The 17,895-nt window shown below is 35.3% G+C and overlaps 2 protein-coding genes across 2 annotated transcripts in view; both read right to left on the bottom strand.

Moving 5' to 3' along the window:
- Positions 1 to 259, bottom strand: part of LOC306862603 (phospholipid-transporting ATPase IC-like) — a 33,676-nt gene extending 33,417 nt beyond the window's left edge. The window contains exon 1 of the mRNA XM_079405495.1: positions 163 to 259. The gene's annotated coding sequence lies outside the window, so the exon portion shown is untranslated. The remainder of the gene's footprint in view (positions 1 to 162) is intronic.
- A 3,527-nt stretch (positions 260 to 3,786) lies between these two features.
- The window catches only part of LOC306862591 (secretory carrier-associated membrane protein 1-like), a 29,121-nt gene continuing 15,012 nt past the window's right edge, over positions 3,787 to 17,895 (bottom strand). Inside the window, exons 4-9 of the mRNA XM_079405482.1 lie at positions 14,217 to 14,328; positions 8,892 to 9,020; positions 6,226 to 6,385; positions 6,044 to 6,145; positions 5,033 to 5,150; positions 3,787 to 4,693 (exon numbers count right to left, since the gene is read on the bottom strand). Coding sequence (XP_079261608.1) covers positions 4,544 to 4,693; positions 5,033 to 5,150; positions 6,044 to 6,145; positions 6,226 to 6,385; positions 8,892 to 9,020; positions 14,217 to 14,328 — 771 coding nt within the window. The 3' untranslated portion in view covers positions 3,787 to 4,543. The remainder of the gene's footprint in view (positions 4,694 to 5,032; positions 5,151 to 6,043; positions 6,146 to 6,225; positions 6,386 to 8,891; positions 9,021 to 14,216; positions 14,329 to 17,895) is intronic.

Genomic DNA, 17,895 nt, shown 5'->3' with positions numbered 1-17,895 from the left:
CCAGAATAAATCTTCACAAAAGCGCAGATGAGGAAGACTGTGGAGTTTCTCCATCAAAACACACACAGGTAGAGGAACTCAGGTGAGACACGGCTTCAACAACACCTTTAACAAGAACACAAACACCCTTAAAGCGTCTTTTAAAAGCCAAACATGACTTACCGATGTCAAATCGACTCCTCTGAAGCGGTTTATGTGTTTTATTGCTCCATGCTCGCTCCGTGTCAGTGTGTTAGAGCTGTTCTCTGTGTTCTCAGACCAGACTGGAAAAACTGGTTTACTCCTACAAACCCATTAAACACACTCCGGGATGGAGGCTGGCTTTTCCCCTCTCTTTGAATGGATACACTTCAAGACTGCAGCTCACGTGACCGCGCAGGTAAGAAAGGTGTGACTCATTTTACAGTCAAATCATGAGGGGAAACTTCTCCTTTTGCTGTTGTTTTTCTGTCTGTGTCCTGGTATCGATATGGAGGCGGTGTCACATAAATAATAGAATTCTTACTGTGCATGCAAATCATTTAGAGGCTTAATAGATACAAAAATATATAATATTTTAGTAATATAGCCTAATTTGTCATAATTTTCTGTTATCATCTGGGTGAGTGTAAAAGCACAACTGAATATTACTGTGTATATCCCAAGTCTGAATTAATGTTCCTCTGTGTGATTATTCAGGTGTAAATGATTGTTTAGACCCCGGATGAAGCTCAACAGATTATCACGTGACGCCTGTAACTTTTCTCAACGCTGTTGTGGTTGACTCAATCAGAGGTTACGGGATGTTTTAGAGATTTATTTCGGAGTTTTATCTTTATGTGAGATACTAATATTTGTAGTTAACATATAATCTGTCTCTTAGTGTTTAAAATGTATGTAAAATTCAATTATGCATAAAACAATCAAAATTAGATGATTGTACAACAAGCATTTCTCCTACATTTCTATAGAAATATGTTTGTTTCAGTAGTCTCATCTGAAGAGCTTTGCCTAATATTAAACCAGGTGTTTATGATCACATTTGCTACAGTTTTTCAGCATACTAACGCATAAATACTGCACAGTTAGCTTTAGACTGATGTGCTATAATCGTCCTGGAGGGGGCAGGAGTCATTACAAGATTATTAACATCCATTATTTTCAAGAGAAAAGTGAAGTCAATAGGTTGAGAAGGACATGCAGTATCCAGTTAACCAAACAGCAAAGTATTTTCCCTTCTGCTCGTTTCTAATATGAAACAACAAAGCATGTTTTCTTATGACAATATACAAAATATTTTGATATTATATAGTTGTACTATATTATACAACTACATATATAATGCATTTCATGATACTAACAATATATTTTATATATATATATATATATATATATATATATATATATATATATATATATATATATATATATAATATAGTTTGATTTATGTAATGTAATTTGATTACTTTAAATTATTATTGTGTACCATAAAATTATTTTATGGTACGCAATAATAATTTAAAGTAATCAAATTACATTACCTAATATGTGACCATGGACCAAAAAAACAGTCATAAGTGTCAATTTTACAAAATGTATACATAAATAAGCTTTCCATTGATGTATGGTTTGTTACGATAGGACAATATTTGGCCGAGATGCAACTATTTGAAAATCTGGATTATGAGGGTGCAAAAAACTCAAAATATTGAGAAAATCTCCTTTAAAGTTGTCCAAATTAAGTTCTTAGCAATGCATATTACTAATCAAAAATGAAGTTTTGATATATTTACAGAATATCTTCATGGAACATGCTCTTTAGTTAATGTCCTAATGATTTTTGGCATAAAAAAAAAAAAGGATAATTTTGACCCATACAATGTATTTTTGGCTATTGCTACAAATATACCCCAGCGACTTCAGACTGTGCTCCTGGGTGTAATCCAGATTAACTAGATTTGTCGTCATGTGATTTGTAATCAATAACAGACTACAGATATATACATACAATAAATAACAGAAATAAAAATCATTACATAATAAATAAAACGCATAGTATATGTTGTTGTTTTTTATTTTATTTTTGTGTTAATACAATAAATATACAAAACTCAAACTACTCAACATGCGACTAAGGGAGCGAGACAGGAGTGCATTTGTACAGTACAATGAAATTCAGGACGACAGCCCACCGTTCTTTAAGTTATACAAAATATACAAATATCCTTCGTGTCTCTTTTAAATAATGTCAATGTAGTAGTAGCAGTACAACCAGTGATGCTTTTCTTCAATCCATTCCTCACGTATCAGTGTTTCAACTAAACCAACTAACATCACTAATTAAAAAAAGACAGCTTAAAGCCACGATCCATTGCACCAAACACAAGAGGTCACGTCAGTTTATCTGTCGTCTCGCGCTCCCAATAGATTCTTGTGTTTTTTTTCCTGTTTTAAATTAAAGCGTTTTCAAACAAACAAAAATAAAGGAACATTCAGGTGCCATTTGTTTACATTTATTTATAAAAGGAAGAACGACTCGCAGTAACTCTCTCTCTCTCACACACACACACACACACACACAGTGTAAAGAGAACCGTACATGACTGAAAAAAATTCTGAACACAAATATGACACACTTTTAATTAAACAAAATAAAGAACATTGAAATATTTCACCCAAAAAATGACAATTTTGGGTGAACTATTTCTTTAAAGTTATAAATTAAAAAGACTTCAAACAAACTCAATACTGAAAATAGGTGATGAACACACAGTTTGTTCTCTCATACACACACTCGCTCACACAAACACACACACACACACAGAGTGTTGCTGAAAGGTTAAAATCAAGAACAATTTGCATCTTGATGCATATCCCATAATCGCAAAACTTGGCTGTCTCTTGGCGACAGTAACCAAGGCTACAAGGTTCTCTGCTGCAGTCGATAAAAAGAGGAAAACAAACGTCACTTAAAAAGCTCTACACTTCAAACGACAAACCGACAAATGACGACGGACAATGTGATTCAGGATCCAACATCAGGACAGCCCAGCACGGCAGTCTTACACACATCTGCAGGACAAATGCCACGTGTCGTTAGTGATGTTCGGGGGCGATGCACAGATTTTAATAGTGATTTTAAAAGTGTTTTCCAGTTTATCCTATAGAGAGCTCGGCAAGCTTTCCATGCATGTGCAGGAACTTATCCTGAGTGGTTCACGCTTTTAAGAATTAGTTTCCATTCCAAAACAACTCTATTAGAAAGAAAAAAAGAAACCAGAAAGCCTCAAAATCATTCATGTGTTTAAAATCAGTCAATACTTTGTCATCATACAGGTTTAATATATATATATATATATATATATATATATATATATATATATTTACAGATAAAGAGACCCTCTGAGTTGCGTGCAGAGTGTTTACGGTCACATCTGATGGATGTCTGTGTACTGATGGCTCATTTGCAGGCTGAAGCGTTTACAATGATAGTTGGGGGAATTGCGCCAAGAAAAGGTCATATTACACCACAAAATCCAAAGAAAAGTCTATTGTTTTTTTATGCAAAATATCGTGTTATATCCCAAAATCCAAAGAAAAGTGACAATTTTTAATACAAAATGTCACCTTATAGTTCGAAATCCAATGAAATGGCCATTTTTTTTACACTAAAGGTTGTATTATACCCTAAAACTGAAAGAAAAGCCAAATTTTGTTTGTTTTCGCAAAAGGTTGTAGTTTACACCAAAATCCAATGAGACAAATTTTATGCCAAATGTCATGGTGTACACCAAATATTTTTTTTTTACAATTATGCCAGCAAAATTTTGTTATGAAAAAGGTAATATTATAACCCCAAATCCAAAGAAAAGAGTATTTTCAAATGCAAATTGTCATACCCCAAAATCTACAGAAAAGCAAACATTTTGTAATGCAAAAAAAATTCACGTACATGGCATTTGCATCATGACATTTTCGTGACAATTAAGCAGAATGCAATGCAAAACTGATTTTTTTAATGGTTAATAATAGCCATTTAAATGTGCTCAACTGTCACAAAAATGAGATGAAATATCGTAAATGTTGATTTTCTTTCAATTTTGAGGTTAATTGTGACCTGGAAGTGTGATTTTACAAGTGTTTAAGTGGAGATGATCGGTAAGACAGACCTGTGAGGGCAGAACCATTCTTTTGTTCCTTGGATCCCATAAAAGGACACTGGATGACCATCACTTCCTGTTGCCTAACAGGGACAAACTGACATCCAACAGTGATGTGAACATATAAAGTGACTCTTTAGGCTGTTTACACACAGACAGGCGTTCCACACACACACACACACACACACTCCAACTAAAGAACAGGTGAGCACACCTGCTGATTGACAGGAGGGGAGGGGTTGTGGGCGGGGTCTCAGTCAGTCACAGGAGTGCATTAAGTCAAAGAGAGTGGGTGTGGTCTTGAACAGCCAGTCAGAGCTGATGATTGGCTGTAAAGACAGTTAGGAGGAATGCAGAGGGCGGGGTCAAAGTAGCATGGGCAGAGTTGGAGTTCTCTGGACCAATCAGATCTGCTCTTTGAAGGCTCCCCGGGCAGCAGAGGCGGCGGCGTTAGCGGTGGCGGTTTGCACCGTTTTGTTGGCCATGACGCCGGTGGCGAACTCCTGCTGCGCCTTCTCGAAACTGGCGCCGGTGGTTCGGTACAGTGCATGAACCTGCAAATAAACACATGCAAGCTTGATTCTACTAACACCTAACCAGGTTAATTTAACTTTATTTTTTATTTCAGTTTTAGTTTTAGTCATTTTAGAACTTAAACTTATTTCTGTTTGTTGCCAAGTCACAATTTATCATTTTCATTTTCTTTTTTCAGTTTGAAGTTTTTAATTTAATATTTTTATTTTATTTCAGCTTTATTTCAATGAAGAAAAATAACTTTAACAGTTTTTGTTTTACATAACACTGTTTTGGTTAAGCTCTGAAATCTATGTAAGTGCATTTGAGATTAAGCACATATTATATGTATATGTTATGAATTGTTTAAGGTGAAGCACCTTTTTAAACATGATGAGAGAGATGACAGCCGACGCGGTGAAGAGGGCAGCAATCAGGATCATGATGATGCCGGCGGGAATACTTCTGTTCAGCCCGGTCAGCGCTGAGATCCAGCCACTACAAACACAAACAACAGATCAGTCTTCATAACGTTCACGATGTTGCAATGTAAATGTGATGCAGGAAGGAAAAATGATGTGAAATGGAAGGAAAGTGAAAGTGTCTGTGTCAGAAATTAACATTTTTTATCAAGCGTCATTAATTGCAACCTAGATTTGATTTGAAAGGTTTATTTTCATTTTTGCCATGCTTTTGTTTTTTACCTTTATAAAAAATCTGCACGTCATCCATCCGAGCAAATTAAATGACAAAATTCATCATTGTGAAAAATTGTTGACCTAAAAAATATATTCAAACGTAGCTGTAAATAATAAAGGAAGTTTATTATAAATAATAAACACAAACAAACAATTTTGAACAATTATCCAGTCACTATGTTTGATTAAACAGCTCTACACTGTAGTAGATTTTAACATTTTTATTGTTTCAAGTTTTGAAGCTGCTGGGAATGCTTTTTACCCACTTTTAGTGATTTTACCCGTTTCCTTTCAATAAAATTTGCATTTAAGTTTAGTTACATATTCAATAATCTACAAATTTGGTGTTAGAAGCACTTCAATGCATCATTAAACAGAACAAGAATAAAATATATTGTTTATTTGATTATATTTTAACAAAATGTCTGAAAATTGCTGTCAAGAAACAAGAGGAAAATAACTATATATAATAACTAAACTATAAATAAACAACAAAATTGTTAAAAGGTTTTAAGAACTTATTTTTGATAAAAAACTAAATCTGGTCTCACTTCATTTAAAAAAATAAATTCACTGAAATGCTTAAGGGCAACTTCTTAAATATCTAGGGCACTTTTATCACTTCCAGCAGTGTTTTTGCCCTTTTGTCCGGGTTCATTTCTGATTCTGGTGTGTGTGTGTGTGTTTCCTCACCTCGCTCCCCAACCTGCAATGCCAATGGCTTGCAGCACATGGACACCAAACTGGCAAATATAGACGAAGAAGAATACAAAGAACCTAAAAGAGCTGTCACTCCTACAGAAAAAGAGAAAGAAAACAGTTATAGTCTGAGTTCCACATAAAGGTAGTGAGTGCGTATGTGTGTGTGTGTATACCTGAATGCTCCATACAGAGGTCTGTACCAGCAGACAAATGAACAGGGTGTGAAGAGCATGAACCAGAGTATGGCCAGACCAAAGTCCACTCCCCTTGATGCATCTACACAGAACCACGACAAACAGCCGAATATATTGGCAAACAGCGTCCCCGTGTGGACTGCAAGAGAGGAAAATGAGAAAAGAGACAATGAAAAAACATCACTCATTTATTATTCTTATGGAACATAATATGGGGAAAGATATTTACTATAAAGTATTTCTTTTCAGGAAACTTTAATCCATTTTTGCACACACCTGTTGAAACTTTGGGAAATCTTTGGAAAGATTATGTATGAAAACATTGACTAAAACTGATTAAAATGTCAAAAAAACCTAACGAATTAATTCAAATAAATCCAAAATACATAATGTGCTTACCATTTAGCAACCTTCAACAATTTTTTATAAAAACTAAACTCATACTAGAACAAAAATGATAGCAAAAATGAAAATGACAACTGAAAATAAAAAAAAGCTGTATGAATGTTTCACCTGTTAATAATTAAAGCGCTCCAAATATTCACTGTCGGTTATATTAACTGAATCACTGCAAAACCTCTTCACAGTCACACAGAAGTTATTAGTAGAGCTCAAAGCCAGACTGTTCAATCATTTATATAAGCTAAAGCAGAGCCAGAGCGTATTCACATACACACACAACCCATCATTCACAGGGAATCCTCTGTTTATAACATAACAAAAGATTTATTTCAAATAAATGCTGTTGTTTAGAACTTTGTATTTATCAAAGAATTCTGAAAAAATGTATCAGTTTCCACAAAAACATTCAGGAGCACAACTGTTTTCAACATAACCAGAAATGTTTCTTGAAACAGCATATTAGAATGATTTATGAAGGATCATATCACACTGAAGACTGGAGTAATGATGCTGAAAATTCAGCTTTGCATCACAGGAATAAATTATATTTTACAACATATTCATATAGAATAGAGTTATTTTCAATTGCAATATTATTACACATTTTGATCAAATAAATGCAACCTTGGTGAGCAGAAGACACTTTCAAAATCATAAAAAAATCTTACCAACCCCACAATTTTGAACAGAAGTGTATATATTACTTAATGTTAGTTCATAGTAATTAATGTAATTAACTAATGTTAACAATGAGACCTTATTGTAAAGTTCCAGATTATATTATCAATAAAAAAAAAGAGTGTCAATTTAAGACAGTTGATTTTAAGTGTTTTTTACACTCAATAATTCACAAGTTGGACAGGCCAATATTATAGTTCACCATGCATAACTTATCTTAAGAATATGTACAGTATACATTCAATTTGAGTCGTGGAGTCTGTCTACATCCTCAGCAGTTTTGGCGGAGTGAGAAAACACCTTTGGTTCTTTCACCACATTTACTGCACAACTGCCAAGAATGTCTTGAGTTATTCAAGCGTCTCTGTCACTCTCTGCCCAAATCCCTTCCAAATTCCTACAAATCAAGATCAGGTGAAACTTAAACACCAGTCTGATACTAATCACATGATACCTCCATCACATGACACGTCTAATATCATGTGACTGATCTCATCTAGTAAACACATCAAACAGACCACCAATTTCTCTAGGAGGCACAAACACTGCTGAAGTCTATTCATTTCATTTCCCCAGTCTTTACACTATTATTACACAATCCAAAAACCAGACACGCTTCCCAGGCGGACACAGCTGTGTACTCAACAACACAATAACAACAGTCGACACTGGAAAACATGATTATTTTATTCAAGTAGGTTTTAAAAAAAAATACCATTTCAAATACATACTTCAGGATTTCACATTTCATTCAATGTGTCACTTGCCATCTCTATGTATTTTTTTGTGAATGAATGAATGAATATGTCTGCCTAACAATTGCAGCATGAAAAAATAATCATCTGAAAGTGAAAGTTCATGCGAGTAAAATGACGTTTTGCTTAAACTTTTCAGAATGAATATTACTCTAAAAAGATGTAGTTAAAAATAAATAGGTAGGTTTCATAAATTTGGATTGTTTTTGAGCAATCGTGAGTTATACATTTAAAGGAATTTAATTAAATTACATTCATTCCAATGGGGTTAATATTGGTATTGTCAAATAATCTATTCTTATTTTTATTACTTTTATGTGGTTCATGTGTAATTTTAGATTTCAAAGAATTTCTAAATGTTTTAATTAATAAAAAAGGACTAAAATGCAACAATATTATGGCGACATTCAAAACTTAAACTTGTATGGCTTATAAACTATTTAGTTTAAAAATATGAAGTCTCTGTTTTTCAAAAATGTTTCGGGTTCAAACGGACCTGGAAGATGAAAATATGAGGATTACACCGATTTACTCTACAGTTTTATAGCATTTCTTTCAAAAAAGAGCATTTACAATGTTAGTCAAGGTTTCTAATGTATTATTTCAAGGTTTCTAATTTAGCATTCAGTATGAACATTCTCCATCTTTGTCTGAACTACAGTATAAAATTAAAACAGGCTGTATTTGTTACTGTACCTTTAAGACTCATACTGCATATGTAAATGAGCTCTGTTGTGATTGGCTGGCCTTCACAGGCAGTATGTTTGGTTAGTGTTTTTGGAATGATGGCATTAGTCAAGAGTTACTCACACATCCACAGATAGTACATGATCTTGACGGTTTTCTGGTACTCCACAGGGATGTCCACTGATATGTCATGATAGAAACACGGACCCACCGGAAACTTCTCTGGAAGGGGCGGCCAGTTGTTTTTCCTCCCTTAGAAACAAGAAGGAAACATGAAAATCAGTTGAAAGTGGAAAGAAAGAGGTGGGTGATGCAATAGGAGCATGATGAGAAAAGGTGGTAAACTGGGGTACAGAACTAGGAAACCGAACAGTAATTGTTTTTCTCTCCTCCTGGTGCACAGAGACAGTAAATCACACTAAATCTAAAGTTGATTGTGTGAGATGAAAAGCATGATACTGTCTCTCTCAACCACAGAACGAATGTCTACAGATCAGCTGATGCATATTGCACATAACAATGGCTACAACTGACTGAAATTTCAATTCATCGTTGTCATCAAGAATCTATTTCTCATTCACAATTTCATAATATTTGTATATAATTATACATATGAATCAAAAAATGTGTAGGCTAAAGCCTTATCTTATTTTACCTACACTTTTTTTTTTTTTTTTTTTTACAAGCATCACTTCCACTACATTTACATTTAGTCATTTGGCAGACGCTTGTATCCAAAGCGACTTACAGTTGGGGAATACAAAAAGCGATTAATCTTGAAGAGGCAATCAGACAGAGGAAGTGCTCGTAACACCAAGTCTCAGTCATTGTTCAAATAAGTACAAGCTAGTAAGTGGAGAGAAAGATAGAGGGAAAGTTTTTTTTTTTTTTTTGAGTTTAGGATGAAGTCAAGTAGTGCCGAAAGAGATGAGTTTTCAGTTGTTGCTTGAAGATTGCCAGGGATCCGGCGTTCTGGATAGGGGTGGGAAGATTATTCCAGCAGCCAGGAATGGTGAACGAGAATGATCTGGAGAGTGATTTTGAGCCTCTCTGTGACGACACTACTATCTAGTAGTGTGATGGCACTAAGGCACTACTAAATTTAAGTTATGATATAAATGCAAGATCTTTATATATAACTGAAAATACCAACTTTTTGAGCAATCATGAGTTATAAATTCAGAGGAACGTAATTAAATTCCATTCATTCCAAAGAAAGCATTAATATGGGTAATTCTCACATAATATGTTCTTAGGGTTTCTGCAGGGTTTAGTCAGTCAAATTTAAGACTTTTTAAAGACCTTTTTATGACCATTATGATTTAAATTTATGACCGACACGAATTACGAAAAATAACTTCACACAATAACTCAAGAACACAGGAACAACACTTAACAATTGTAAATTGTAACATTGTAAAGTAACAATTATTTTATGGTTTCAAGCCAGTGTTGCAAACTTCTTTCGATGGAAAGTAGCTGAAGCCAGTTTGAAAAGTCGCTAAATGTCGCCAGATGACGTCTTGCGCTAATTAGCATATTCATGACGCCATCGCGTCATATTGCCTTTTACATTTGTTTGTCTCTCTGTGCTCATACTGTATTTTAATGCAGCCAAATTCTCAATACAACTGTTTTCCTTTATATATTTTACTGTTTATGTTGTCAGTCAACGGGATAAATATGAAATAGTGACTGAAACGCAGCCCTTTAAGAATACATAACCAGCTTTCCCTTCCAAGAAGTTAGTCTGCACAAATATCCTAATTTATAATTGAGCCGTCGTCTGATGAAATCAAATAATACACACAAGATATGACAATTCCTGTGCTGTGATTTCGGCTATATTTGCATGTAAAATTAGAGAAGCAACATAATATCTATTTGAACTGAACGCGCTGCTCCTCTCAGCCCCTCACTGAACAGAGCAGATGCAGAGAAAGAGGTGCGTGCGCGCTGACCTCGCGCCGTTGCGGCAGTACCAGCAATCACATAGACTCGCTAAGGTTTGTCACTAGTCGCTTGGAAAAGTCGCTAAATCTAGCGACAAAGTCGCTAAGTTGGCAACACTGTGCGAACATAGACTGTAGGCCTAGGCTACATTAGAACATTGGCAGTTTGCGCGGGTTTCTGTGAAAGTCCTTATGTTGCTGCACTGCCACATGGACCTTGTAGTTCTGGAACGCTCAGACAGAACTACAACAGGCGAAACGAATGAATGCCGCCGCCTGCGCATTTTCGGGGGGGAAAGGCGATGGTAGAAACAATGAATGAACAGGCATATCGATTTAAGACGTGGCTAAATGTAATTTATGACCTTGTATGGAAAATCCGGACGTTTTTGACTTTTTATGGCCTAAAATTCTTATTATTAATTTTTTTTTAATTAGCAAAAATACCCATTTCTTATTCCTTGTCACAGTTTCAGTTTTTCCACTATTTACAGGGTTCCCACTCTAAGTGAAATGTCAAATTCCCTGACTTTCACTGACTAAAAAGCTGAATTTCCATGACCTATAATGAATGGAAAAACAGGCTGCTATTGTACTGAGCCTTTTTTTTTTTTTTTTTTGCTTTTTACCATTAAATGGTCTTTGATTGACTTTTTTTTTTTTAACTAAGTCTTTGAAGAGGTCATTTTGTAGCCAAAGCTACAGTGGCCGAGAGAGCTCAATGCGCTGAAATTCAGAAAACACATGCAAATAGAAAAGGCACCAGCAAATAAAGAAAACATCTTCATCAGTTTGACAGCAGGTGCTGCAAATGCTCACAACACAAACAAATAAAGAAACACACTGCAAATGCTCACAATACAACCAAATAAATTTTATTTGCAGTGTGTTTCTTTGTTTGGTTGTGTTGTGAGCATTTGCAGCGTGTGTGTTGTAAAATTGAGAAACTTGTTTTCTTAATTTGCAGGTGTTTTTTCTATTTGCAGCGCGTTTAGCTCTCTCGGCCACCGTACAAAGCTCCTAAAAATTTACATTTTCTGGCATATTTACCTTAGTACAGCCTGGTGACTGCATTTGACGTAGTGATAGCCAGTTGACGAAAGGGAAGGGAATAAGATGGCGCTGAAAAAAATAGCCCAGGGCTCAATGCTAAGGATTTTTTCAGTGGTTAAAATTATTACTTGCCCTGTTAATATTTTCACTAGCCTTGCCACAAAAAAAAAAGATTTTTTAATAAAAAAAAATAAATAAAAATAAATTAATATAAAAAAAAAAAATATAATATATATATATATATATATATATATATATATATATATATAAAATAAATAATAAAACAAAAAATATAAAATTAATAATAATAAAAATTTAATAATAATAACAATAATAAAATAAATAAAAATAAAAAAATATATAAAAATAAAAAAAATTATATATATATATATATATATATATATATATATATATATATATATATATATATATATACACATATACATACACACACACACACCATAACGTAATATTTCCACACAAATAGCATTTGGGGAAATGATTGCAGTGCAGTTTGTGTGCACGGAACAAAAGATGCTCTAAAATAAAACAAAAAATGGCCGGTCGAACGGGTGCATGTACTTCACTGTAAAAATTAAATATAGATTAATAATTGTTAAAGCTACAAAGTTATTTGCCAAGACGGCCATTTTTATACTTGTGTATGTATTTGTCCATTCAGGCGCAAGAAAGATGCACGCAAGCAGCGCCGCATTAAGACCTCACTGGGCCCCAGGCTATGACTTACTGCAGGGCCCCCCATCACAATAATTATATATATATATATATAGCTTTAAATTGGATTTTTATCCTATCAACATTTTTGATGCACTGAAATTTCATAATTCTTGTTAATAATTACTTGTTAATAATTCATTTTAATGCGCGCCATATGCCAGAATGAATTCTGCCCTGCTTCTTAATGTCCCTGAACAGTTAAATTTGTTTTTAAACCAAAATGTTTAAATGAGTTTAAATGATAAGCTAACATCATGACGCTCAAAACGATTGACATTTCTCTACCGTATTATTTCTCGACCCAAAAGCGAATATAGGTCTATAGAGTTTGTTCAAACACAACAAGCAATATACATCCATCAAATTAATAATCAAACTAACCTAAAATCTGTGGCGACGGTGACGCTATGTTTTTATCTGCGCCATGTGTCCCGTCCACTTGCTGTTCCACAACTTCCACTCCATCATCAGCTTTTCAGTAAAATAACCTGATAGCTGGATCCTGATTTTAGAACGGTTGACATTATATTTTTCTTCGTATGACCATTTCCAGATTACGTCAGAACGAAGTGAAGAGAGGTGAGTGCCGACGCAGCGGTCACCTGATAGATACACAGATCATTCAAAATCAAAATATAAAATAAATGCATTTGATTGGTTAAACAAATTCAAACCTGAATGAAATTGATGGAAAAGCTCCACTAAATAATAGCGCTAATAAGTGGGGGGCGTGGTGGGGCTTTGGCGATCGGCGCTATCAATGACCAGTTAATCTACTCCACAGCCAATCACGGGCCCCCCGGGGCTTCAGCCCCGCCTAGCCCAATGGTTGCCCTGCGCACAAGTACTGAATGGAGTTGACAAACAAAAATTCCTGATATTCCATGACTTGGACAAAAAATATATAAAATTCCCTGATTTTCAATGTCTGGAATAGACCTTTTAAAATTCCATGATATTCCAGAAATTCCATGACCTGTGGGAACCCTGTATTTATGATTTCAAAAACATAAATAAAACCTTCTCATTACATAGTTTTTTCCAAGTTATATATGCATCAGCTTTAATGCATTTATCAAAAAACTAAATTATTTTTTTTGTTAAAAGTTTCAGTTTTAGCGACAAACAAGTCCTCAGAATTATGATTTAATTTACAATCTGCAAAGTAGTGGGAAAAGTGGAAGTAAGGATTAGGCATAAAATAATGTCATGCATGTGAAAATGGGCTGAGAATTTAACAAATCAATGTAATCTGTCTTAGATTTAGACAGAAGCCATGACCTTGTAGTGTTCTTCTACTGATTAAGGTAGGATAGAAGACTTTTTGATCTTACAAATGGTCATCAAAAGCAAAATGCATCCTATTTTGTGCTAAAGTTTGATGTGTTTGAGCAAAACAGGCACTATTTTGGAACCAGCACCTTAAAATTAGTAAGCAACACATCAGATTTAATTTATCAAACATGATGCATGGTGATGTAATCTGTGCACTTTATGAGTTTTCTACACAATTTTGGTCAGAGTAAGATGCAATGTGGATGGGATTTTATGCTGTAGTCTTCCTAAATGAGACTGTTCCATTTGTTGTGTAAAAGTACCTAGCAGTGGTAGGCAACTTGACATGTCAGTAACTTCCTGTCTGAGTGGGCAGTTTCTGAATAAGCGATGCAGCATAGACAGGCTTGACGCAAGGCTAATAACTCACCACCTGATGCGCTGAGAGACTGCATCTCCCTCTCCCTGCGGTCCAGCTCAGCGGCTTTCCTCTCCAGCTCTTCCTGTCTCCTCAATAACTCCGCCTGGGCTCGCGCCTGATCCTACACGCACAGACACAAAGCGGTTATGAACACAAAGTAATTCTGCTTACAGGCACAGCAGAATATAACTTTAGGAGAGTCAACATCCAAACACACCAAAGGCATTTTCTGGAGACACAGCTGTCAGAACCAATCACAAACACATCTGAAACTCAGACCCGTGAGGGCCGATCACTGTCTGACTGACAATGCAAGTCTTATCTTGTTTACTCACTGCATATCTTATCTGGCGTGTCGTTATACACTGTAAATTTGAATATGACTACCTATATGATAACTGATTATGGCTTATGTACGAGTATGTAAAGCTATACTACCATTAAAGACATCTCTTCTGCTCACCAAGGCGGTATTTATTTGATCAAAAACACAGTAAAATCAATTATACTGTGAAATATTACGATTTAAAATAACTGTTTTCTATGTGAATCTATTGTAAAATGTAATTTATTCCTGTGATGCAAAGCTGAATTTCCAGCATCATTACTTCAGTGTCACATGATCTTCAGAAATCAGTCTAATATGCTGATTTGCTCAAGAAACATTTCTGATTATTATCAATGTTGAAAACTTTGACAACAAAGTTCAAAAGAACAGCATTTATTTGAAATAGAAATGTTTCGTAAAATTATAATTGTCTTTACTGTCACTTTTAATTAATTTAATGCATCCTTGCTTAATAAAAAGTATTAATTTCTTTAAAAACAAAACCTCAAACTTTTTAACAGTAGTAAGTATATACTTGATTTTAGTACAAAAATCAATACAAAATTAAAGTAATTTTTTGAAATGTCACTATATAAAATTGATATAATATAGTATAACAATACAATATAATATAGTTCAAACAAGAAAATCAGTTTTTTTTTAATGACATTAGTTTTATTTAGTTAATAAATAAAGAATTATATTAATTTACTATATTCAAATATAATATATGATATAATATAATATATTGATTGATCAAACAAGAGAAAACTGCTCAGTTTTTTTATTACTTCAATAAAAATGCAATGTTGTCTTAATTGTGTATTACTTAAAAGCTTTATGCCATTGTTTTAATATGTATTCTTTAAATAAATATTTAATAACATTTTAAATATTTATATAAAATAAATTAATTCAATATTAATCAATATCAATATTTTTTTTTACTCAAATACCGGATTTTGACTATTCTGACATTTTGCTGGACATTGTAGTTGGCGGAGCCGTAGCTCTGGTCAAACGCGGATTTCGAACGCCGTTGCCTAGCATCCATCTGGCGAATCTCCGCTCTCTACCCAACAAAACGGACAAACTCCTTCTGCTCTCCCAGACAAACAAGGATTTTTCTAACTGTGCTGCTCTGTGTTTCAAGGAAATCTGGCTAAATGGTGACATACCGGACAGCGTACTACTTCTGCTTCCAGCTGATCAGAGCAGATCGGGACACAGAATCAACAGGGAAACTTGCGCGGCGGGACGTGCTTTTACATCAATGAGAGGTGGTGTACAGATGTAACTGTGTTAAAGAAGATGTGCTGTTCAAATCTAGAAACGCTCTTCATTAACTGCAAGCCGTTCTATTCGCCATGGCAGTTCTGCTTGTTCATTCTCGTGAGTGTTTACATTCCGCCGCAAGCGAGCGTGAGCTCAGCTTTACAGAAACTCGCTGATCTGATCACAGAGAGTGAGCAACAACACCCGGACTGTTTTAATCATTCTCGGGGACTTTAATAAAGCAAATCTCTCCCGTGAACTGCCAAAATACAGACAGCACATCACATGTCCCACCAGGGACAGTAATATATTGGATCACTGTTACACAACAATAAAGGACGCATATCACTCGGTTCCACGAGCAACTTTAGGACTCTCGGATCACTGTATGGTTCATCTTATTCCATCCTACAGGCAGAAACATTGTACATTGCCTATTTGGATATTTGTATTATTCTTTATCATCTGTGTCCTGTCCTTTTGCTGTCTCTCTGATGCACTATGGAGCTTCTGTCACTAAAACAAATTCCTCGTATGTGTAAACATACTTGGTCAATAAAGCTGATTCTGATTCTTATTATCATTAAAAAAAGTAAAACATATTACCAAATATAATCCACAGTCACAATATAAAAAAATACCAGTGCCAGAAACAAGCTCTTCTATAAAACCACAATCGCTGAATCCAAGTGATGAAAGTTTTGATCTGTCACTCACCTTTAAAGACTACTTCATAGAGTCGGATACAATATCGCAGGTAAGGAACTAAACCACTTGTGAGACCAACTTGACTTTTAGCTGGTCATAAATATGAACGCTACAGTGAACTTTCCAAGCTTTTACTTCCATAAACTGAACTGGTTACAATGTAAATACTGTGTGGGATGTGAGACTTCATTGTTTGCACTCCATACTGTTTAGCAAACACACACGGTAGAGTTTGAAAATTAGTTTTTAAGCACGCCTGCATGAATGATATGAATGAATACTGCTGGAAAGACGCTTCAACCATAAATAAAGTCCCGACCGCACTGAACATCGTGGCGACACATCCTGCACTCATTACAGCAGCGTCCCAGTTATGACAGATTATAATTTTAAGAATCACTATTATCTAAGCCAATCTGTTGACGGATTCTGCCCTTGTTTCTGGGTCATTTTAAGGGCTCAGAAATCTCCAGCTTTCCCTGAAGGCAGCATCATGTGACAAGCACGGCTTAATAAAGTCAGTGGGCAACAAGTACTTTAACAAGCCTTCTGTTATCACCCTGAGGCTCAACTCCCCTCTGCTGCAACTACAAACTAAAGACTACAGCAACAGACCCTGAGCTAAACAACAGCAGCTTCAGATTCGGCCTCCTCCTGAAGATCTGGATCACCTTGTTGTGTCCTAACTCAAAGCATCAGACGTCACACGTGGAGCCCGAGCGAGTGAGGCATCTGACGCACACCCAAAGTGTGCCTGTGTGTCCATATGTGTGGAACAAGGCGTCCCTGTCCCTCAGGCTTGCTGAATTATACAGTATAACCCACTCGTGAGCAGACCAGCTCGCAGCTCTTTCCTGCTGGAAGCTTCTGTTGTCCTACTGAGGATATTTCTGTGAAATCAAGGAGGATTTTCCATGTCGAATACCCTCTGACATCAATGTTTGCATCAGGGATTGTGCTTCACACGGACCCAACCGGGGGTTTAAGGTTTCAGAAAGTCCGTCTGAAGGAACTTTATGCAGTCGATTAACACATCAAATAATCCAGACTCGTCCCTCAGTGTGTATAAATGAACAGGAAACACATTTAGAAAGCCCAGTCGTCTTCTTTAATATAACCACCACCACAATTTAATAGAAAAACTATGTGCTGCGTGTTTCAGAGTGAAACATGGCACTGTGTTCATTTACAAATGAGCAACTCATCAACATGAAAATGGCTGTTGTCAACAAAAGAGGAGCTTTAAAAGGAACATTCCACTTTTTTGAAAATAGGCTCCTTTTCCTATCTCCCCAAGAGTTAAACAGTTGAGTTTTACCCTTTTCTAATCCATTCAGCCGATCTCCGGGTCTGCACTTTTAGCTTAGCTTAGCATAG

The sequence above is a fragment of the Barbus barbus genome, assembly GCF_936440315.1.
Source record: "Barbus barbus genome assembly, chromosome: 43".
Classification (NCBI taxonomy): Eukaryota; Metazoa; Chordata; class Actinopteri; order Cypriniformes; family Cyprinidae; genus Barbus; species Barbus barbus.
This window is presented reverse-complemented; position numbering and strand designations above follow the sequence as displayed.